The following is a 22811-nucleotide window of genomic DNA, read 5'->3' as shown; positions in this document are numbered from 1 at the left end:
GCCATTTTTACATTTGGAGCCGATCTCCCTGAGGCAGCACTTAGCCTCAGGGAGATCAGTGCGCTCTTTCGTGCGCATGTGTGAAAGAGCGCACTCCCTGCTGAGGGAATCCCTCCCCCCACCCCCCCTTCCCCCCCCCCATCCGCACAGGGAGCGCATTGCGCTTCCTGGCGGATGACATGTAAGATGGCGGCGGATCGGAGTCGCGCCTGCCAGCGTCCGCTCCTGCACTTCCCCCCCCAACGGGGGGAAAATTTTCCCCTGAGTCGCATAAGGAAATATTATGTCAGGTGACCAAAAGCTTGGTCAACAAGGTAGATTTTAAGGAGGAAAGTGAGGTAGGGAGGCAGAACAAATTGTTCCGTACCAAGGATGAGAGTAAAAGATTGTACTGAATCAGTACTGATTGTACTGAAGGCTCTAGATCCTAATTTCTGCCTTCACTTGCAGTTCTGTGGCTCGGGTTTTACTCTGCTTGACTCTAGGTGCCATATTGCACTTGTCAATTGTAACTTGTGATGTTGTGAAGGAACACTATACAATATTGCATCAGAGGACAAACACAGACCTAGCCCTAGGCACAGCAGGAGATCCTTGTTTAAGACACAGCCCTAACAAAATAAAGGGTGTGAATGCCTCATCTTTTATGTGAGCACAAATGATACATGTACACTGTGTACTCACAACAACCATGGCCTACACTCAAAGTCTCTGAGTATTGCAGACACCTGTTCATAAAATACAAAGCAATTTACAAATTCACGTTAATTCATAGAGGCTGGGATTTTCCGGTCCTGCACAGATGGAAAGTTTGATGGACCAGCCAAAGGTCTGTTGACTTAGGGCGGGACTGGAAAATCCCGGCCATAGATTCAATTTGAAGCTCTTGTTTTCAGTAGTGCATTATCTTATTTTACTGTAGAGAAATTGTAACAAAGCAACTTCTTCAAAAAGCTTATACTTTAAAATGTGGATTTTATTTAACTTGGAAGAGCTGCCTGACCTACCAGCTAAGAAATACACTGAGAGTAATCCAGCCAATTTTCCAAGTGTACATGTATTTCGATATATCAGATACTTCAACATGGTTATGCATCATTTAATTTATCTATTAGGAATCTAATGGAACAATCCTTCTCTTACATTAAAATACCATAGATTGTAGCATAAAATTTGACCTTTGAAGTTTTGAAAAATCATTCCAAAAACAGGGGTGAGCTTATTCGCTGAGTATAAAATGTGAACTGCCAGTTTGGTGCAGGAGGACCCATTTCTGATCATTGGTCACCATGTGCGGTCTGTTCTGTGTGGGTGTGTCTTAAACTCCCTCACATTTTGGCAACACAGCCCGTATCACATGCTTGATCCCATGCGCCAACTTAAAAGGCGGGTATAACCCTAAACATGTAGCTCTGAGCTGAAAAATTGAGACCAACTCCTAATGTGAGTATAGCCCTAAACAGGCATTAATTACCAGAAAAATGGGGAGTTGACTATACACTGAATTAAGGCCTAAACACGCATTTTAGCGCCAGAAGAAATGGGTCGTCTTAAACACCGGGTCAATTTATATGCCACAACCTACAGTAACTGCTCACTGATTATAAACACCATCTGCGTGTTATTTTACCCTTTAGTTCCTGAAGAACGTTGAAATGAGCCCCAGTGTGTATAGTGGAAACTGAGGGATGAAATACAACCTTTCTGGTGATATGCACAGTAATTAAGAATGTACTGAAAATACACAGATATTCTGTAAGTTAGACAGGCTTCTCGTAGCTTTTTGATGAAATGTAGAGCATTTTTGTTTCTGATCCATTTTTGTTTATGTTAGGTAGTGTACACATTTGATGCGGGTCCCAATGCAGTTATTTACACACGAAAGCAACATGTGGATGAGTTTGTGGAAGTTGTGAAACATTACTTTCCTCCTGAAGAAAATGGTGAACAGTGAGTTATATGTTCCTATTATAAAGTAAAGTTCTATACTGTTGCACATGATGAAAATCTGTTTGATTTGCAACCTTTGCTCTCCTATATCTATTGAGGGATACAGCCACATTACTTTGATCTTAGTGACCTTTGTTAAGGTTGTATAGAAGGAGGAGAAAGTATTTCTAGAACCTGCAGTTTCAACATTTTATTGTAAATTTCCGGCTTCCTGGCTCCTGAAAATTCCTTAACCTCAAATACCAAATGTTATAATTGGTTTTGAACATGTTTATGAATGTACTAGCTCTGGTTTGCACTAGCTCTTTCCATCTTCAAGAAAATTGAAGAGCTGTTTACAAATGTTGCTGTTGCGCAGGAGGAAGTTGAGATTACACTGCATTCTATATATATTTGGAGCTTCAAAGCTCAGTTGTAAATTGTTAATTATGTGACTATATAGGTCATTGAGTCATGACAGCACATTCAGTCCATCAAGTCCATGTCGGCTCTCTATAGAGCAATCCCCTCATGTGCCTATACAATTTCCTTTTGAAATCATTGATCATTTACTTTCATCACCCTTGTAGGCAGCAAGTTCCAGGCCATTACAACCCACAGAATAAGGAAGTCCTTCCTCACATCCCCCTTGAATCTCTTACCTAAAATCTTTAATCTGTTTCCCCTTGTCCTTGTACCATCAGCTAATGGGAACAGATTTTCTTTGCCTACCTTATCTAAACCTGTCATAATCTTGTACATCTCTGTCAGTCTCCCCTCAACCTTCTTTGCTCCAAAGAAAACAGCCTCAGTTTCTCCAACCTAACTTTTAGCTAAAATCCCTCATCCCCAGAACTATTCTGCTAAATCTCCTCTGCACCCTCTCAAGGTGAAGGTTGATTGATTAAATATACCCACATTCAAAATCTGAAGCTTGAAAAATTTCTTTCCTAGATGGATAGCTCATAGAAAATACTATGTCGACATATTGGCCTTTTAATTCCCCCTCTCACTTCAAGCTATGCTGATATAAATAAAGGGATTTGTTTGGGTACTTGCCAGGAACCAGAACCCTTTCATTCACCCATCTGGCAATGACTGCTTGTCAGATTTTGAACATCCAGGTGGTTTTCTCCCTTTGCATACTAGATTCCTTTCCCAAATGAACAATTGGGAAGCTGTACTGCTCAGCATGACTCAATGACCTTCATCTGCAAAGTATTTATTACATTACAGTATATAATAGTCATAAGGTTCTTGTCACTCAACAGTAAAATTCCAGCAAAGATGTCAGGGTTGTAAATTTAGTGTAATAGATGATGACTGAATAAGGCATTCTGTTCTATCAATTCAACAATGTGCAATGAGGAAGCTGTTGTAGGACATGTCACTATGTGCAAGACTCCTAGCAACCCCGGGATTTCATAAGGTGTTGCTTATGGGGAATCTGAGGATATAGCCTTTTATAAGGAAGCATATCACTTGGGGCAAAAGCAAAATACTGCAGATGCTAGAAATAGGAAATAAAAACTGCAAATGCTGAGCAGGTCTGGCACCATCTGTGAAGAGGGAAACAGAGTTCATGTTTCAGGTCAGGTTCTGAAGAAAGCTCCTTGAGCTGAAACATTAACCTTGACACCATCCAGGACAAAACAGCCCACTTGATTGGCACCCTGTCGACAAACATTCACTCCCTCCACCACTGACACACTGGCAGCAGTGTTTTCCATCTACAAGATACACTGCAGGAATTCACCAAAGCTCCTTAGACATTATCTTCCAAACCCACGACCACTACCATCTGGAAGGACAAGGGCAGCAGACACATGGGAACACCACCACCTGGAAATTCCCCTCCAAGCCACTCACCATCCTGACTTGAAACTATGTCACCGTTCCTTCACTGTCATTGGGTCAAAATCCTGGAATTCCTTCCCTAACGGCACTGTGGGTGTACCTACAACACAGGGACTGCAGCAGTTCAGGAAGGCAGCTCACCACCACCTTCTCAAGGGCAATTAGGGATGGGCAATAAATGCTGGTCAAGCCAGCGACAGCCACATTCCATGAATGAATGAAATTTAAAAAAAACTGTTTCTCTCTCCACAGATGCTGCCAGACCTGCTGAGTATTTCCAGCATTCTCCATTTTTATGTCACTTGGGGCATTTGGTTACAGGAGTTGATATAAATCCTGTTTCTGGACTAGGTTAATTTGTTTGTAAGAATTTGTGAAGGGTATGATAGTGATGAAGTCTGCTAGGCAAGTGAACATAGTGACCAGTGGTGAGGAAAATATTGCAGATTTTTAGGGAGTAGTCAGTTCTTGGAGTTTAGAGTTGAGGTGGAGGTGCAGTGAGAATCTAACAGAGCAGTGAGTATTTGAAGTGGGGGGAATTAGAGTAATGAGGAGTTAGGGGCCACAAAATTGGGCTCTATAGTGCTGCTGGTACCAATGCTAAGGAAGCCCCAAAGAGAAATAATGGTGACCGAACGCTTCTGGCCACTTCCAGTGTGGCCCGCACAGCCGCCCTGACTGACATGGCATCAGAAACATGTAGAGTGGGCAGATTGTGATGTTAATCAGCCCCTAGAGCTGAATTAATACATGTTCTGCCAACATGGACCACATGGGTCTAGTTCACACCCTGTCCTGTTCACTCATGTGTTAGCTGCACAAGAGTCTCCACATTAGTGTTAGTTAAAGGGCCAATCATCCAACTTCCAAGTGAGCTGCTTTTAAATTACTTTTGTTCTTGTAAATATTTGTGGAAGTACTGTGATGCGTTCTTGGAGGAGTTTTGATGACTTGTTGAATTTGAAGGCACCTTGCTGTATTCTTACAGGGAGGTCGAAAAAATTTCCTGCCCGTTCAGCTAGCGTTACGGGAGCTATGTTTGCAGTCCCCCTTGGGTTGCAACAGAACAAAGTCATGGAGCATAGGCTACAGAGATGGGAAACTGTGCACTGAAAGAGGAGAAGGAGGGCTCTCAATAAAAGGCCCTGCCTAGCAGGGGTCTTCAGGGAGTACCTAAACCCTTACCTCAGGCAGGAGCAGTGTAAGGTGCCTACAATTTACCAAGAAGGCGGTAACTGAACCGTGCCACCTCCTTCAACAGGACTTGCAGCTGCACAGCAGGAAAGGACAGCGCTGCCAGTGGCCATCAAAGTCAATGTCGCCCTTATCTTCTACACAAGTAGATGCTACAAGGTGGAAGCAGGCAACCTCACCAACATTCCCAGTTTCCCATCTTCTGCTTTATCAGGGAGGTGTCTGAGGCCCTGTATGTCAGGAAAGGAGGCTTCATGGTTTTCTCTCTTACCAGAAAAGCAGGAGGAACAGGCTCTTGGCTTTGTCAGAATATTCCCGATAGTGAGCCCACTTGTATACAGGGAAATATACCAGAACAGCGAAGATTACCATTCTATCAGATTGCAGTTGGTGTATGACAATGGCCAGAACATCATGTTGGTGGGTGCCCACTATCTTGACAGAAGCTATACCATCTTCAGCCTGAGGCAGTCAGTTATTCCCACAGTCTTTGGACCCACATGATGAATCAGAGGCTGGTTGTTTGCTGATGAGGCATACTCTACATATCTGTCTTTGACCCATCTACATCACCTGACCCAATGAGGATAACATGCCTATAACAAGTGCCACGCAGCCACAAGGAACATTATGAAGCAAACAACTGATGTGCTGAAACAACAATTTTGGTGCCTGGACTGCTCAGGAGGTGCTTTCCTGCACTCAGCTGAGTGTGTGTACAAGTTTATCATAGGTTGTGGAGGAGGCAGCAAACCAACTATCATGAAGGCACAGCCCTTGTCACCAGTCATTCAGTGGCCAGCTTGAAGAAGGAAAAGGAGGCAGGAACAAGGTATCTGGGACCTTCCACTCCCAGACGGGCTATCTGTGAACGGCTACTGACACTCTGGTTCCCTTATGTCGTCATTCCATCATCAGCATTGCTCCACAATTCTCCACCTTTCGATCCATCAGCTACATACCAAGAATCATCTTGGCCAAAATCCTGAGATAAATGCCACCAACAAAAAAAAAATCTTTCCATAACTGTTTTTCAAACAACAGCTCCAATAGTGCATACAAAGCGGAACTATTCACCCTTCTGCATTTCTTTAGTGCCTGTCTAGCAGATGTCGTTGCCTGTCCTAATGCCCCTACGCAGTGCTACCACAGTGGCTGCAAAATGGCTGATGGAAGGCTGCTGATTTTCACTGGAGGAGACTCAAGTGGCCTTGTGGTATGACCTCAAGCAGCTCTGGGCTTGGAGGGCCTTACTTCAGGCTGCACACCTTAGCTTAGGAGGCAGCAGGCTGGGTTGGCCAGCTGAGGGACACTAGCAAGGAGACTGGCAGAGTGGCAGTGGTGGGAGCACCACGGATCCACTGCCACTTTACTGGATTAGTGCCTCAGCATTTCTAGTCATCTGATAGAGCACAAATTGTTAGACTGCTGTGAGAATCTGTGTGCCCTTTATGAGCACTGAAATCCACAGCCTTGATGGCAGCAGTCTGAGTTTGTATGGCTGCGAACATGGATTGCATGACCTAAGTCTGAGTTCCTTTGCAGCACTCAGATGTTGCAGTGGAAGGAGAAGACATTGGCCTCCAGATACTGCAACACAGGTGGGTTCGCAAGTGCTGTCATGGAATTACATACGAGCACACGAATTAGGAGCAGGAGTAGGCCATTCAGCCCCTCGAGCCAGAACAAAGCTTGTTGTGCTGCCAGCCTCAATGGAACCTCAAGGTGAATGGTGATCCCCGTGCCTGAAAATGGGAGCATTTGAATTTCCCCCCAGGGTGTACAGAATGGTAAAAGCAAAATACTGTGGATGCTGGAAATCTGAAACACAAACAGAAAATGTTGGAAAAACTCAGCAGGTCTGACAGCGTCTGTGGCGAAAGAAAAACAAAGTTAACATTTCCATCCCGTATGACCCTTCTTCAGACCCTTTTGTACAGAATGGTATACTTGGATCTTGGGTTTATGGGCCCATAGAAGTGCAATGATATGGTGGGGAAAGGAATCCAAGTTGAACAAAAAGAGCAGAATTCCAAAAGAGGGCAAATGACTCTGGGACAAAAAAAAAGTGTAATAAAATATAAAGACAAAAGAAAAGTAAAAAGGAATTAGGATTTTTTTAAAATGCGAAGAAACAAAGAACACATTGCACAATGGGACTTTTAAAAAAAATATAACCAAGAAAGAAAAACAAATTAAACCATTGGAAAATACAAACTGCAGAACTGTTTTTTTTGAAAAAGCAAGAAGGAAAGAAGAAAAATGCAGCAATGTTAGAGCCAATAAAAAGGCTGTACAACTGCGGCTGTTAGAGAGCCTGATTGTTACTACGTCAAAGAAAAAGTAGAGGTAGGCAATAAAAATTGTATCCGAATGGTTTATTAAAAACTATGAAAAAATACAAAACAAGATCACAACCTGGGAAAGAATTTGCCCCCCGTCAAGGGGGTTGTGCAGGGGCGGGTGGGAGCGGGCGGGAGAAAGCGCGAATCCGATCGGTGCCCCCGATTGGGTGCATGCCGCCATTTTACGCCAGCTGTGCCATTTTACGCCAGCTGTGCGCTCCCTGTGCGGACGGGGGGGGCGATTCCCTGAGGTGCCTCAGGGAGATTAGTTTAAGTTGTGGAAAGTTTAATGAAGGTGAAAAAAAATTTTAAGGACACGTCCCCTCATGTGAAACTGTCACATGAGCTGGGACATGTCCATTAATTTTTCCAAAACGTTTTATTTAATTAACAAATCCTTCATGAAACCTCATCCCGCCCGTGGATGAAGTTTCATGAAAAATGCAAAGACTGCGTGGGCTCTTTGCCTGCCCGCCAACCTTAAGGTTGGATGGGCAACGTTCTTATCAACTTTAATTAGTTTTATAATGGCCCTAATAGGCCTTTGACAGTTCGGCGGGCGAGCAGCCAACGTGGCTGTGCGCCCACTGAACTAACAATCTAAATGACGAGCGGTGACTTTGGGACGCATGCTCGATGTCACCGCATGTCATTTTACATGTCAGCAAGTGGGCCCCGCCCCCGCTCGCCGACGGGAAAATTCAGCCCCTGGGCTTTTAGAACAAGGGCAACATTGTGGAATACTGAGTGCCAAAAAAAAACAGGCCCGTGTTAAAGAGGCAGTCTTTTCAATTGGTTTGTTTTCTTGGTAATTAAGGGGGAATTAATTAAAGGAAATTAGCTTATTGATATTTCATTAAAATAAAAGTGGCCTTGAGATTTAAAAAGAGGCACCTAATTCTGTCAGAAGGGGCACAGGCTTCTTGTGGAGTAATTAAACTGACTTGTAAAAAGTAGCTAAATCTTTATTTAAAGTGTTAAAAACATGGGAGAGAGGAGTTCTGACAAAAGGCTATCAATTTGAAACATTAACCCTTTCCACTCTCCACATATGCTGCCCAACCTGCTGAGTGTTTTCTTTTTTTTAACTTCAGATCTCCAGCATCTGCCTATTTTGTTTATTAACAACTTTGACAAAAACCATACCACTACTCACAAACAATTACAGAATCACACAGTGCAGAAGAGGCCCTTCAGCCCATCGAGTCTGCACCGACACGTGAGAAACACTTGACCTACCTACCTAATCCCTTTTACCTGCACTTGGCCCATAGCCTTGAGTGTTATGACATGCCAAGTGTTCATCCAGGTACTTTTTAAACGATGTGAGGCAACTCGCTTCCACCACCCTCCCAGGCAGTGCATTCCAGACCGTCACCACCCTCTGGGTAAAAAAGTTTTTTCTCACATCCCCCCTAAACCTCCTGCCCCTCACCTTGAACTTATGTCCCCTTGTGACTGACCCTTCAACTAAGGGGAACAGCTGCTCCCTATCCACCCTGTCCATGCCCCTCATAATCTTGTACGCCTCGATCAGGTCACCCCTCAGTCTTTTCTGCTCCAATGAAAACAACCCAAGTCTATCCAACCTCTCTTCATAACTTAAATGTTTCATCCCAGGCAATATCCTGGTGAATCTCCTCTGCACCCCTCCAGTGCAATCACATCCTTCCTGTAATGTGACGACCAGAACTGCACACAGTATTCCAGCTGTGGCCTCACCAAGGTTCTATACAACTCCAACATGACCTCCCTACTTTTGTAATCTAACAATCATTAACTTTAATATTGTTCATCGGCATGTGGGCCTAAGGAAAGAAAGTTATTTTGAGAACTGCTTTTCTACGATGTTCCTAAAGTATCCATTCTTTGAAACCTCCATTGTTTAAATACCTCGGCCCCAATATTTATGGGGAGGTGGGGAGAATGGGAGTCATGCACATTTGTCATCAGGAAACCTGGAAATGCCTGGAATGCTGATGTCCTCCTAAATTTAATGGCAAGATCTAATTTCAATGTTTTGATTCAGCTTTTACACCTCCCTCCCAGCCTTTGATTCTTTTTCTTAAATATTTCATTTTAGATAAAAGACTGATTTCAATGAAAATACACAAATGATGGGTGGAGTCTGTGTTAAAATGAAAGATCGAACAGAAAAGTTTAAAGGAATTGTGTTTTATCTCTCTCTACATTTTGTAAGAGTCTAATCATTTTCTAGGTTCCTGAAAGGCTTGCCTGTAAATTCAGTATCTGTATCAGAACATCTGAAGTCCAGCATCAAGATGGGTCCAGTTAAGGCTGGAATTCAATACATCATCAACACTCAGGTAAATATTTAATGCAGTACCTCCAAATAACTTCTTATCCCCTGTCTTTTTGCTGCTTGGTTTGAGGATACCATTCTTTGCATAAAATATTTCTTCTAATCTCCCACTCTATGTAGCAAATGCTTATCTAGATATCATGGCCTCTTGTCTTTGATTTAAATACCTATGGAAGTGATCCATCTGTGTTCATCTTGTCATTCTTTTTGTCATTTTGAACGTTTTTCAATTACCTGCAACCCAGGGCTGAATTATGCAAGGTGTGGATAGCCCACCACCAATACCGCCCCCCGCAACCCCCAGCTAAAAAGCCAGGGTGGGGGAGGCAGCCCATCAAGGGCAATACCAGCTGCCCCACAGCCATTTAACAGCCAGTTCACCATTAAAAGGCTGGGAGGCAGGATTTCCACCATCCAGGAACAGGAAGTCCCCTCGAACCAACCCCCCTCCCGCTTAGAGAGCAGCTATCCAATCAGAGGCTGGCAGCTCACCATTATTGTGTGCAGCATTTGATCAGTATTCAGGGGCCTTGCCGGGTGCAAAGCTGACAGGTCCTGGTGAGAGGGCTGGGGCTGCGGTTTCAGTGGATAGAGGACAACCGGGTGCAGGTGTAAAACCTTGGAGGGGCCCTCCATTGGTCCTGGGGGCCCAGTAAGGAGGGACAGCCTCCTGCCCACCACCAGCTCGCACAGGAAAACATGCCAGGCTGGCCACTTGACATAGGTCTCTCCCACTGCCGGTTAAATCCCGTCGGTGGTGGGATGGGGCCCTTAACTGGGAATCAATTGGTCTACTGGCAGGTGGGCAGCCCAACACCACCCTCACCATTGATATAATTGCAGTGGTGGCAAGGGCGATGGGTAATTGGCAGGCAGGCTGCCTGCTGGACTTAACAAGCCCCCCTGCCCACCAGCCTTTAAACCCATCAGCAGGGGGCACAAAAGCCAGTTGCTTTAATTTTCCCTATAACTCAGACGTTTTATTTTTATTATAACTCTGGTATTAAGTGCACTTTTCCCAGGGCTATTCTTCCCTTAATGAGAAACACAAAGCTGCACATGGTATTTCAGATGATCTTTTTGATTTTGCGTGCCATTTCTCTTGTGTAACCCCCAAAATCCCATTTGTCTTAATTGCTTTCTTATAGATACTCACACACTTTTATGCCTTGTACCTTTGCTTCTTTAGTAGGTTAATACATTTGACTATTTAAGGCTTTTTCCATTTTTATTCTTGTTCTCAAAATGTAATGTTATGTCATTTTTTTTTAATATATCAAATTGCATCTGCCACTTACTGATCCATTCGTCTCACTTGCTTAAGCCCTACCGTAGCCCCATGCATTTTCCTGGTCTCTTATTACTCTTTCTCCCACTTTGGTATCATCCAAAGAATATCCACCCCTTTATTGCCCAAGTCCTGATTAAAGGCAGTTCAAGCAATGAACCTTGGGACAGGCTTACTAGCTGCTGCCCACAAACCTGAGAAATACTCTATGATCCATGATCCTTTCATGTTGGCTTTTAGCAATGTCTCTGAGACTGCCAGAGGGCAGTTAAGAATCATTGCACATTGTTGTGGGTCTGGAGTTGCATGTAGGCCAGACCAGGTAAGGATGGCAGATTTCTTTCCCTAAAGGGCATTAGTGAACAGATGGTTTTTACAACAATCACTGATAGCTTTCATGCTCACCATTACTGAGACTAGCTTTATATTCCAGATTTATTAATTGAATTTAAATCCCAGCAGCTGTCATGGTGGAATTTGAAACATGTCCCTGGGGCATTAGCCTGGGCATCTGGATTACTGGTCTAATGAGATTACCCCTAAACTACCATCTTTCCCTAATTGGTCTATGTCTTTTAAGAATTCAGTTAATTTGTGGTCAGGTTGATGGATCAATATTGCTTCGCCCCCCCCAACATTTTGAACAGCAGTGTACCATTAGTCACCCCCTACAGTTCCTGCTACACATTGAAAAAATTATGTTTAGTGCCTTTATTGTTTCCTCACTAACCTTCAGCATTCATAGCATTTCATCCTGGATATTAAATATTTTTATCAACTTTAGCTCTGTAATAACTGTCTCTTTGTTAATATGCATTCATTCCTGTTCTAGCTAAAAGAATCCTTTGCACAGAATGCAACAGGTTAGGTTGAATAATGTAAACATTACATCCTTGAGTTAGTTTGATTTTGCACTAGGATTGGAAGGAATTTCAGTTCTGTTCTTGGATAGGTTACCTGTGGTTATTTACCTCCTCTTAGATTTTGTAAATTGGAATGAGCCCTTGGGCCAAATTTTGCCCTTGGCGGGGGTGCTCGGCGGGGGTGTCGGGAAGCCGATTGCCGCCCGCGATCAGCACGGCACTGCGATTTTATGCTGGTGGGCCAATTAAGGCCCGCCTAGTGTGGAATGCGAGCGGCAGTGCTGAGCGCTGCCTGTCCAGGCAGGGGGAGAAGGGGGAGCCAGGCCTAGCGTGAACTTCACGCTTATGCGTGAAAGAGCGCTCCAATCTCCCTGAAACACGGAGCTGCCTCAGGGAGATGAAGCGCTGTTTAAAAAAACTAATGAAGAAAATAAAAATGTAATAAAACATGTCCCCTCATGTGACTCTGTCATGTATGAGCAGGGACATGTTTTAATTCAAGTGTAAAATTTTTATTTTATTTTTATTTGCTTTAGGAAACCTCATCCTGCTTGTGGATGAGGTTTCGGAAAAAGTGCAAAGGTTGCTTGGCGTTTTCGCCTGCCTGCCAACCGTAAGGTTGGACAGGCAGCGTAAATCTGAATTTAATTACCTTTTTAATAGCCTTTACATGCCTTTTTAATTGTTGACGGGCACACTGCCGACTCCGGCATACGCCCGCTGAAAGAAATATTGTGGGACTACGCGATGATGTCGGGACGCTCGCCTGACGTCATCGCGCGTCATTTATGCTCGGCCAAGTCGGGCGTACACCCGCCGAGCTCAATATTCTGCCCCTTGACAGTGCAGATTAAAATTGCTTTATTGGATGAAGAAAGCTTGATGACCAAATATTTCTATGTTCCAATACTTTGCTCTTTTATGAATTTAGCATTTGTCTTGAAAGTCTGGATTTTCTTTCCAAAGGTAGGACCAGGGCCACAGTTGATAGAAGATGCCAACCTTCACCTACTTGGAGAAGATGGGCTTCCCAAGCAATAGTACCGGAAAGATGTCTTTCTGCATTTGGAGAGAGAGCTCTAAGATCTTTTCACTGTAATAAACTTGGCATTTGTTTATCTGAGTTATATTGCACACTGCAGATCATCTCTAGTTTCAGTTTGTATCAACAAAGTACAAATGGTTCTTACACACAGTTTTTGGCACATAAGATGCCTGATTTCTGAATAAACCATTAAAGCCATGTATAGGTAGAAATTTGAAGTGTGACTTGTCCGCTGCCTATCTCATCATACTCCCCAACATAGCTGGCCTAGGAATACAATTTAAAATACCTGTTTTCCTGGATCTTGGCTCAGTTAATAGTATAGGTTTTGTGTATAAAATAAAAACCCCTGCACTCTGCAGTAATAAAAACTACTGTGTTCTTTAAATGATACCTTTTATCCAGTCTAGTTTAATGTAATTTGATTTCTGATGAAATCCAATTTAAATCTCCATATCCAAAAGTCATAATTTAGTTTCTATTCAGATTTGCGTCTAGTGCGTATAGCATTGATGACAAACAAGGTGCTTCATTCAGATGTAAACAACTGACTAACAAAATTGATTAGTAGTACATGTAGAAGTTTACTTGACAGTTTTAATGAAATAGTATATAGGATATCCTTATGGGTCCCATAGCATCATTGTATATTTGAATGCATCTCATTGTTATCAATGGTAAAAGCCAAATCTAGGTGGGATTTGCATCTTAGAATTATAAATACCATAGATTTGTATTATCTTTTGAAGATTGTCACTTAAACCTGCTATAATCCTTTAATTAATGCACTACATTTGCCCAAATTTTGGATCTATTCCAAACCATATAAACCTCAGAAACCTGGTTAATGAAATAATCAAGTCTGTATACAAAAAGATTATATTTTTCACCTGGAACTTACTGTTGAGAACCACCAAAAACCCTAAGAACATGAAACCCTTTTCAAAGTTAGCTGAGATGTGACTGGTCCAGAATGAAATCTAACAATACTATTGCAAGAAAAGCTGTACCTTCTGCATCAGTAATTCCCTGGGGAGGAGGGGGATGGGTAGAATCGAAGTTGGTGGGGGGCTACAATTGAATGTTTTATTTACTAAATTGGGAATGAGACACTATTTTAATGTGTATTAGTTTAAATTTTATCTGCATTTTATTTTACCTCTTTCTAACTATGGTATTTTATAAGTACATTGTTCACGAAGTCCTCTCCTCACTGACCAACCGTCAGTATGTATCAATCAACCTGACCTCAGAGCTTTGACATTGTAACTTTTGGGAGAGCTTGCTTGTGTTCAGGGAATGGAGACAGGGCTGGGGTTTTGGAATTTGGGTTTATTCATCCCTATGCCTTCGTACCATTTGTGGAGAATCCCTTACCTCCACTTTCTGACTTCATGTATAGCTCATTTCAGATTTAGAACTGGGGATTAATGGTGATGAATCCACATTCTACCTTCAGTTCGTGCACATTAACTGCATACTGTGGCATCTTGTACTAATTTCTCCAGTTTTTCTCTGCTTCTATTCCCTCCTGTTAACGTGCAATTCCAACATTGCTTTACTAACTTCAGTTGTATAAACTGAACAGTTTTTAAATTGATTTGATACAATACAGGAGCTGCAGACATTGTGTAGCAGAATTGAATGAATTCTTGTCATTAAATGATCATTTACAAATTACCGCTGTGCTTGATCAATATGTTTATAGTGACTAAGCCTGATTTTCATTTATATTCAATCTTAAAAGTTGCTACAAATTACATTTTTTCCTGATGTATTTATGTATGGAAATCAACATAAACATAAGGTGAGGAGAGAAATATCAGCTCCTAAGCAAAGATCATCTTAATTCCAAAACCCAATTTTAACTTCAGGTATACCCGGGCCAAATATAGCACAGTCTAGGTGCAGAGTAAAGCTTCTTTAGTATTAATTAAAAGTGTGCCTTCACACAAACCTCAGAAGATTTTTTTTTCTGTTCCTCCACACCTGGCATCTGTTTGGCCTATTTGATTTATTAAAATCGCCAAATTATGGACAGTTTTGTGCCCACAGCTGGTAGGAATGAGGATGTGGGCTCATTTTATGTAGTATTCTTGCAGCCAGCAGAAAAAGGAGAATGTTATCCCATCAGTCTGGGATGGATTCAAAGTCTGGCATCTGCAAAAAAGGTGATGTTCTAACCTCATGCATCTCATGAATTTCTGAGAAGTATGTTTTTTCAGATGTATGTCCATTATTCTCTGTAGGTGTTGAAACAATGCTATGTGCGATCTTGTTCTGAAAATAAATCATTTACTTATAAAATATATTTATGGTGGTTATATTATTAAATTGGCTTTATCAGCCAAAATATGTGCCTGTATCTGATAGATTTTCGGTTTCCTCATATAAATATCTCCAGAATCCTAACTACCAACAGTCTGTCTACCACCAGCAGGATATGATCAGTAAAATAAGTATTCAGATTATGCAACAGATACTGCATCGGAAAAGAATGTGGACGATGGGAGTGTTTTTATCAAATGGAACCAGCAGAACCTGAGAGTGTCAGTAAAATCTAGGTGAAAATTAAAGAATGTCAGCCAATGAGTGAATTAACACATGCTGGAATAATGCTCATGTAGCAATAAACATGGCCACAATAGTAGAACCTAAATCATTCTGTATGTGCGTGCATGCAGTTACATTTTATGGATTCCAATTTGTCGTCTTCTTGCTGGCAATTGTCTGCCTTACGCCCTGCCCAATTTTCTTTTCCATTGAAGTCAATGGGAGGGATGTAAAATGGATTGCTGATTCACTAATACCCATTTTGCACTCTCAGGCCAAAGATGAATTTCACCCCCTCGTGATTTTGAATGCCGTTTGTTTTTATACTTTAAAAGACTAAAGGGGCAGCTACCAAATTAATGCTAGACAGATTGTCACACCTGTTTATAACTCCAAAAGTATCTTTTTCTAATGAATGTTCATGTTCCTTTGAGATGTACATTGCTCATTGGTTAGGCTCGGCAGGACTTCACAATGTACAGTCACCTTTCAGTCAACATTTCAGTCAGCCTTTAGTCTCAGTGAGCTTTGCGAAGCCCAAGATTAAGGTGGATGTGTGAGGAAAATGATGAAGAAAAGAGCAATCGAGGGCCCTTGTTATTTTATCATGTTCAGTGTCTAAAGTAAAGGAATTCTTTTTACAAGTTTTGATGTGCAGCTACAGTTTCATCCTAGGAAGACAGCAAATAGAATTGTTCTTTTATAAACTCTCCCTCTGTCCATTTCCTCCAAACTTTCCTTAAGAGACAGACTCTGCATGTGAGGTGGAGGTACTCCAGTACCTGGCCAAGAAACTACACCCTATCTGTTTGTCTTGACAATGAGCAGGTTTTTTTTGAGCATTCAGTTTTACTAGATATTCTCACACATGCACTTTAATAGGAACAAAGCCAGAACCTACTGGGGACACTCAGGGGCATCTGTAGAAAGAACAGGTAAGTTGCTGCTTCATCAAAACTCAAGTATTCTGATAAAGACTCCACATCTGAAATGACAATTTGTCAATTTCTTCATGGATGCTGGTGCCTTGAGTGTTTCTAGCAGTTTCTTTTTTTTGTTTCAGATCTGCAGTTTTATGCAGGTATGAGGACCATTTGATTCCCCAGCCAGCTGTTAGAAAAATTATATTTCTGTTATGTAGCTGTGTGTCATACCAGTAGCAGCTCTTTGCTTAAAATCATAGAATGATAGGAACAGGAATAGACCATTTAGCCCCCTTGTACCTGCTCTGCCATTCAATTGGATAATGACTGATTCTGATAAACCCTAACTGCCCTCCCTCCAATGCCAATATTTCCTGCCTAAGGGGTGATGCCTAGAGCTGCTTACACTACATCAGGTGTAGACTAATCAGGGCTTTGTGCAGCTGAAACACGATTTCTAACCCCTTGTATTCAAGTCCCTAGTTAGACCCAATCGCCTTTTCGATTTTTTCCGCACCTGTCCATGATATGTTAATGATCTGTGTACATGGATCATAAAATCTCTTTAGACCATCATTGTTTCTAGATTTTTAATATTAAGGAAAATATTATTTTCTATCTGTTTTAGGTCCAAAGTGGATGTCCTCAATTTGCTTACATTGAAATCCATTTGCCACAGTTTTGCCCAGACACTTAATCTATCAATATCTCTATAATTTTATGCTTCTATCACGCTGCTTACAATGCCACCTATCATTGTGTCATCAGACAACTTGGATATGTGGCTTTCAATCCCATCATAAATAAATACTGTTAACAGTTGAGGCCCCAACACAGATCCTTGCAGGACAGCACTAGTTGTATCCTGCTAATTAGAGTGCCTGCCCATTGCCCTTGCTCTGTCTGCTGCCAATAAGCCAATTTTCTAATTAGGTCAATAATTTGCCTTCAAGTCCATGAGCTTCAACTTTAGCTAATAGTCTGGTGTCAGCTGTGGCTCAGTCCATAGCACCCTCACCTTTGAATCAGAGGGTTGTGGGTTCATGTCCCACTCCTGGAAACCAGGAACTGTGATTGTACTCGAAAGAGATGCAATCTGTGACTGTTGGTAACTCGAAAGAGTTTCACATCCAAGTTTACTTGAGGTGTCAGCTGTGGCTCAGTTCATAGCACCCTCGTCTTTGAATCAGAAGGTTGTGGATTCATGTCCCACTCCCGGAAACCAAGAACTGTTATTGTACTCAAAAGAGTTGCAATCTGTGACTGTTGATAACTCGAAAGAATTTTTTTTTTTTAGCTAATAGTCTGGTGTCAGTTGTGGCTCAGTCCATAGCACCCTCGTCTTTGAGTCAGAAGGTTGTGGGTTCATGTCCCACTCCCGGAAACCAAGAACTGTGATTGTACTCAAAAGAGTTGCAATCTGTGACTGTTGATAACTCGAAAGAATTTTTTTTTTTTAGCTAATAGTCGAGGTGTCGGCTGTGGCTCAGTTCATAGCACCCTCGCCTTTGAATCAGAAGGTTGTGGGTCCATGTCCCACTCCCGGAAATCAAGAACTGTGATTGTACTCAAAAGAGTTGCAATCTGTGACTGTTGATAACTCGAAAGAATTTTAGCTAATAGTCGAGGTGTCAGCTGTGGCTCAGTCCATAGCACCCTTGCCTTTGAATCAGAGGGTTGTGGGTTCATGTCCCACTCCCGGAAACCGAGAACTGTGATTGTACTCAAAAGAGTTGCAATCTGTGACTGTTGATAACTCGAAAGAATTTTTTTTTTAGCTAATAGTCGAGGTGTCAGCTGTGGCTCAGTTCATAGCACCCTCGCCTTTGAATCAGAAGGTTGTGGGTTCATGTCCCACTCCCAGAAACCAAGAACTGTGATTGTACTGGAAAGAGTTGCAATCTGTGACTGTTGATAACTGGAAAGAATTTTTTTTTTAGCTAATAGTCTGTTATAAGGGACTTACCAAATACCTTCTGGAATTCCATATAAATAACATCCATAAACATTCCCATGCCCACTACTGTATTCACTTCTTCAAAAAATTCAATTAAGCTCATCAGGCATGGCCTGCCCTTTACAAATCCACATTGGTTCTAATCAGTTGAAATGTTTAAGGCGTTCGGTAATTCAGTCTTTAATTGTAGCAGTAATTTCCTGACAAAAGATGTTGGGCAAACTGATTTTTTTTTGGAGTCCCAGGAGTTGTATTAGTGAAGGCTGATAACTTATAATACACCACTATAGTGACACGATTGCAGAGGTTTTGAACATTCACACAGATTCCACATACTGGTCCTTAAACTCCACTTGCCCTGCCCCGAGGAGAACCACATATCATTTCTTTTCTGTGATTGCTGGCGGTGCCTTCTTTTTGGATCTCAGTTTGAAGAACAACCAAATTGCTGCAAGCCCTGCATTTGTAGCTATCACATAATTCCTCCTCCCTGTGATGGTGTAGGCATTGAAGTACTTCTGGAAGCCAGTGAACTGGCGTTGACTGCCAGCATCATGTCCCACCATTCACACCCCTCACACAAACTTCACTCGGCCGCTCTCCGTGTCCTTGCTTTCCCTCTTGCCACCTTTCTTAAACAGTGGCATGACCAGTGCAATTATTCAATCTAAAGGAAAAGTTCCAGAGTAGTTTATAGTTAGGGCTTCTGCAATTTTCTCACCTAATTCCATTAAAGCCTTGGGATGGAAACCATCTGATCCTGGGGATTTGTCAGTCTTTAGTGACATTGGGCAGAATTTTCTCCCCGTTGGGTGGGAGCAGGTGCGCAGCCGATTGCTGCCCGTGATCGGCTGCGCTCTGCCATTTTGCATGGGCGGTGCCAATTAAGGCCCGGAAGCGCTCAGTGCTACCCATGCAGGTGGGGGGAGGAGGGAAAGTCGGAGCCTGCGCTCTTTTGTACATGTGCGTGAAAGAGCGCAGAAATCTCCCTGAGGCGCAGCTTCGTGCCTCAGGGAGATTAATTTAAGAATCAAACATTGTAAAAAAGAGAAAAAAAAATACTCAGACATGTCCCCTCATGAGCTGTCACATGAGCTGGGACATGTTTACGTATTTTAATTAAAAATTTTATTTAATTTATAAGTCCTTCATGAAACCTCATCCCGCCCGTGGATGAGGTTTCATGAGAAATGCAAAGGCCGCCTGGGCTCTTCGCCTGCCCGCCAACCTTAAGGTTGGACGGGCAGCCCAGACAATCAGTTTAATTACGTGATTATTGGCCTTAACAGGCCTTTGACAGTTCGGCGGGCCCGCAGTTGCCTCTGGTGCGTGCCCACCGAACTGAAGATCTGGATGACGCGCCATGATGTCGGGACGCACGCCCGACATTACCGCGCATCATTTTACATGTCAATGTGTGGGGTCCGCCCCTGCACACCGATCAGAAGATTCAAGTCATTATCTTTTTCATTACTGTTATTTTGCTTACATTAATTTTGGTGAGTCCTTGGCGCTGATTCCGTGTTTCCCCAAATTTCCGGCTTGCTGATTTCTTACTCTCCTGTAGTTACTGACGCAGAATAATTCAACATGTGTGCCATTTCCTTATTTTCATTGACAATATCACTGTTATCAGTTTCCAGGGGGCCTACATTACTCCTGGCTGTCCTCTTTTTCCTAATTTAATTATAAAAAATTTGTTGATTTTAATATTCCTTACAAGCTTCTTTATTGTAACTTATAGCATCTGTTTTGCCACCCTTTGCTGTCCTTGTATTGCTCCCATTTACTACAATCTGTGCTACTATTTACATTTTTGTATGCTGCTTCTTTCAATTTTCTGCAGAGCTCTTGCCCCTTAGGGATATAAACTGGTTTTGTATCACATTAAAATTATTTTTTGAACACCTTCCACTGATCTTCTGTCATTTTACTTAACAGATTTACCCAATTATTTTTTCATTCATCCATGGGATGGAGGCATCGCTGGCTAGGCCTGCATTTATTGCTCATCCCTAATTGCCCTTGAGAAGGTGATGGTGAGCTGCTTTCTTGAACCCCTGCAGCCCATGTGGTGTAGGTACAGCCACAATATTGTTAGGGAGGGAGTTCCTGTATTTTGACCCAGTGACAGTGAAGGAACGGTGATATATTTCCACACAACCTACTTGTGAGAAAAGTTATGGCTCATGGAATAAAAGGGACAGTAGCAACGTGGATACAAAATTGGCTGAAAAATAGGAAGCAGAGAGTAATGGTCAATGGATATTTTTCAGGCTGGAGGAAGGTTTGTAGTGGAGTTCCCCAGGGGTCGGTATTGGGACCCTTGTTTTTCCTGATATCTATTAATGATCTAGATCTGGGTGTGCAGGGGACAATTTCAAAGTTTGTGGATGAAATGAAGCTTGGCAGTGTTGTGGACTGTGAGGTGAACAGTGTGGAACTTCAAGAGGACATAGACAAGTTGGTGGAGTGGGCAGATAGGTGGCAGATGAAGTTCAATGTGGAGAAGTGTAATGTGATACATTTTGGTAGGAAGAACATGGAGAGACAATATAAAATAAGAGGTGAAATTTTGAAGGGGGTGCAGGAGCAGAAAGACTTGGATGTATATTTGCATAGATAATTGAAGATGGCAGGACAGGTGGAGAGAACAGTTAATAAAGCATATAGTATCCTGGGCTTTATTAACAGGGGCATAGAATACAAGAGCAAGGAGGTTATGCTGAATTTGTATAAGACTCTCATTAGACCTCAGCTAGAATATTGTGTACAGTTCTGGGCACTATATTATAGGGAGGATGTGAACACATTGGAGAATGCAGAAGAGGTTTAGAAGAATGGTTCCAGGGATGAGAAACTTCAGCTATGAGGATAGATTGCAAAGGTTGGGACTGTTCTCCTTGGAGAGAAGACTGAGAGGAGATTTGATAGTAAGAGACCCTTGCACATGGATAACTCATTTCAGACAGCTAAACCTGTTCTATTACACAGAATATAATCAGTGGCAGAATTTTTACTATAGTGCTTCTCAAGACAGAAATGTTGTGTGACTTCTCATCCTGAAAATCAGTTCAAAACCCACCCACACAATCTTCTTTTGCAATATGGGAGATTCCTCCTTCCGTATCTATAATTGTCAAAGCAGGCGCTGCACATTATTACTTATAAGTCATAAGTGGATGTGTGAGAGGCAAAACAAGGAAGCATTTACATATAATGTTCTTCCTGACGTGGTCAGGATGTAAGATATAAAAGTTCATTTAGCAAGATGTTGGGTTGTGCTGGAACTGATGTGGTCTGCGTTTGGGTTAATTGCAGGTTCCATGCCCAAACTTCCCCTTGGTTGAAAAGTTTTGCCTATAGCTAAATTTGTTTTCATATTGAACAACTTCCCCCTTTGACTCCATTCACTTCCTCCAAATAAAAGGTGCAAGTCCATTGGGTTCTAGCTTTTTGAGCGATATATGCAACATTTGTTTCTGTTTTACTCAGGGCCCCACCCTCAGCTCTTTTTCCAGTACATTGATGACTATTTTAGTACCCTTTCCGCTCTCAACCTGAACTAGAAAATGTCATCAACTTTGCTTCCAATTTTCACCCTTTCCTCACCTTCACAGAGTCCACATTCAACCCTTCCCTTCACTTCCTCGAATTCTCTGTCTCCTATCCCTCTGGGGAAAGGCTACTGACTAATATCCACTTTTAGCCCACTGACTCCCACCGCTATCTTGACTACACTTCATAGAAACAACATGGGAACAGGGGTAGGCCATTTGGCCCCTCTAGCCTGTGTCACCCGACCCCACTTCTTGTTTTCAATGGATCCCCCAGTGCATCTTCCAGGGCACCTCCGGGGTGCGACCCTCCGGAGAATGTAAGAACTGGGCCAACGTAAGCTCAAGGAACAGTATCTCGTCTTTCAATAGGGCAATTTCAGCCTTCCGGACTCAATCTTGTGTTCAACAGTTTCAGATCATAACCAGTGTTCCCATTATTTCCCATGGCAGCTATGAGTGATGATTCTGCTTTTCCCATTTACATCTCCTCTAGACTGTTAGGTTACTGGTCTCGTTACCACCATCTTCTTTTGCCTTGCACCATCATCCTTTTTGGAGGTGTCAGCTGTGGCTCAGTTCATAGCACCCTCACCTTTGAATCAGAGGGTTGTGGGTTCATGTCCCACTCCCGGAAACCAAGAACTGTGATTGTACTCGAAAGGAGTTGCAATCTGTGACTGTTGGTAACTCGAAAGAGTATCATCCCTTTTGTCATTTAATCTCTCCTGTCGGCCACCTCATCACTGACCTTCATTTTTTTGCTCTTCCCCTACTTGCTTAAAACCTGCTACATACCTAACCCGAGGCGTTAACTCAGTCTCTATTTCCACATGTACTGCCTGCCCTGCTGACTGTTACCAGCATTTTCTGCTTTTATTCAAACTTCCTCTTTCTGCAGCCCATGAAACTTACTGTGTTGAGGCCCAGATACTGTGCCATTGGTCACGTAGCCAGGAAAAAAAGAGGAAGTGACG

The 22811-nt window shown here is 42.5% G+C and overlaps 1 protein-coding gene and 1 pseudogene across 1 annotated transcript in view; one reads left to right on the top strand and one right to left on the bottom strand.

Annotated features, from left to right (window-relative positions):
• Positions 1-15151, top strand: part of mvda (mevalonate (diphospho) decarboxylase a) — a 40300-nt gene extending 25149 nt beyond the window's left edge. Inside the window, exons 8-10 of the mRNA XM_078544471.1 lie at positions 1835-1950; positions 9544-9652; positions 12766-15151. Coding sequence (XP_078400597.1) covers positions 1835-1950; positions 9544-9652; positions 12766-12840 — 300 coding nt within the window. The 3' untranslated portion in view covers positions 12841-15151. The remainder of the gene's footprint in view (positions 1-1834; positions 1951-9543; positions 9653-12765) is intronic.
• A 3352-nt stretch (positions 15152-18503) lies between these two features.
• Positions 18504-18883, bottom strand: LOC144681387 (ATP synthase F(0) complex subunit k, mitochondrial pseudogene; annotated as a pseudogene).
• Between the last annotated feature and the right edge of the window lie 3928 nt (positions 18884-22811).

The sequence above is a fragment of the Cetorhinus maximus genome, chromosome 6 (genome assembly GCF_964194155.1).
Source record: "Cetorhinus maximus chromosome 6, sCetMax3.hap1.1, whole genome shotgun sequence".
NCBI lineage: Eukaryota > Metazoa > Chordata > Chondrichthyes > Lamniformes > Cetorhinidae > Cetorhinus > Cetorhinus maximus.
The sequence above is the reverse complement of the archived record's forward strand: the minus strand, read 5'-3'. Positions and strand labels throughout refer to the sequence as shown.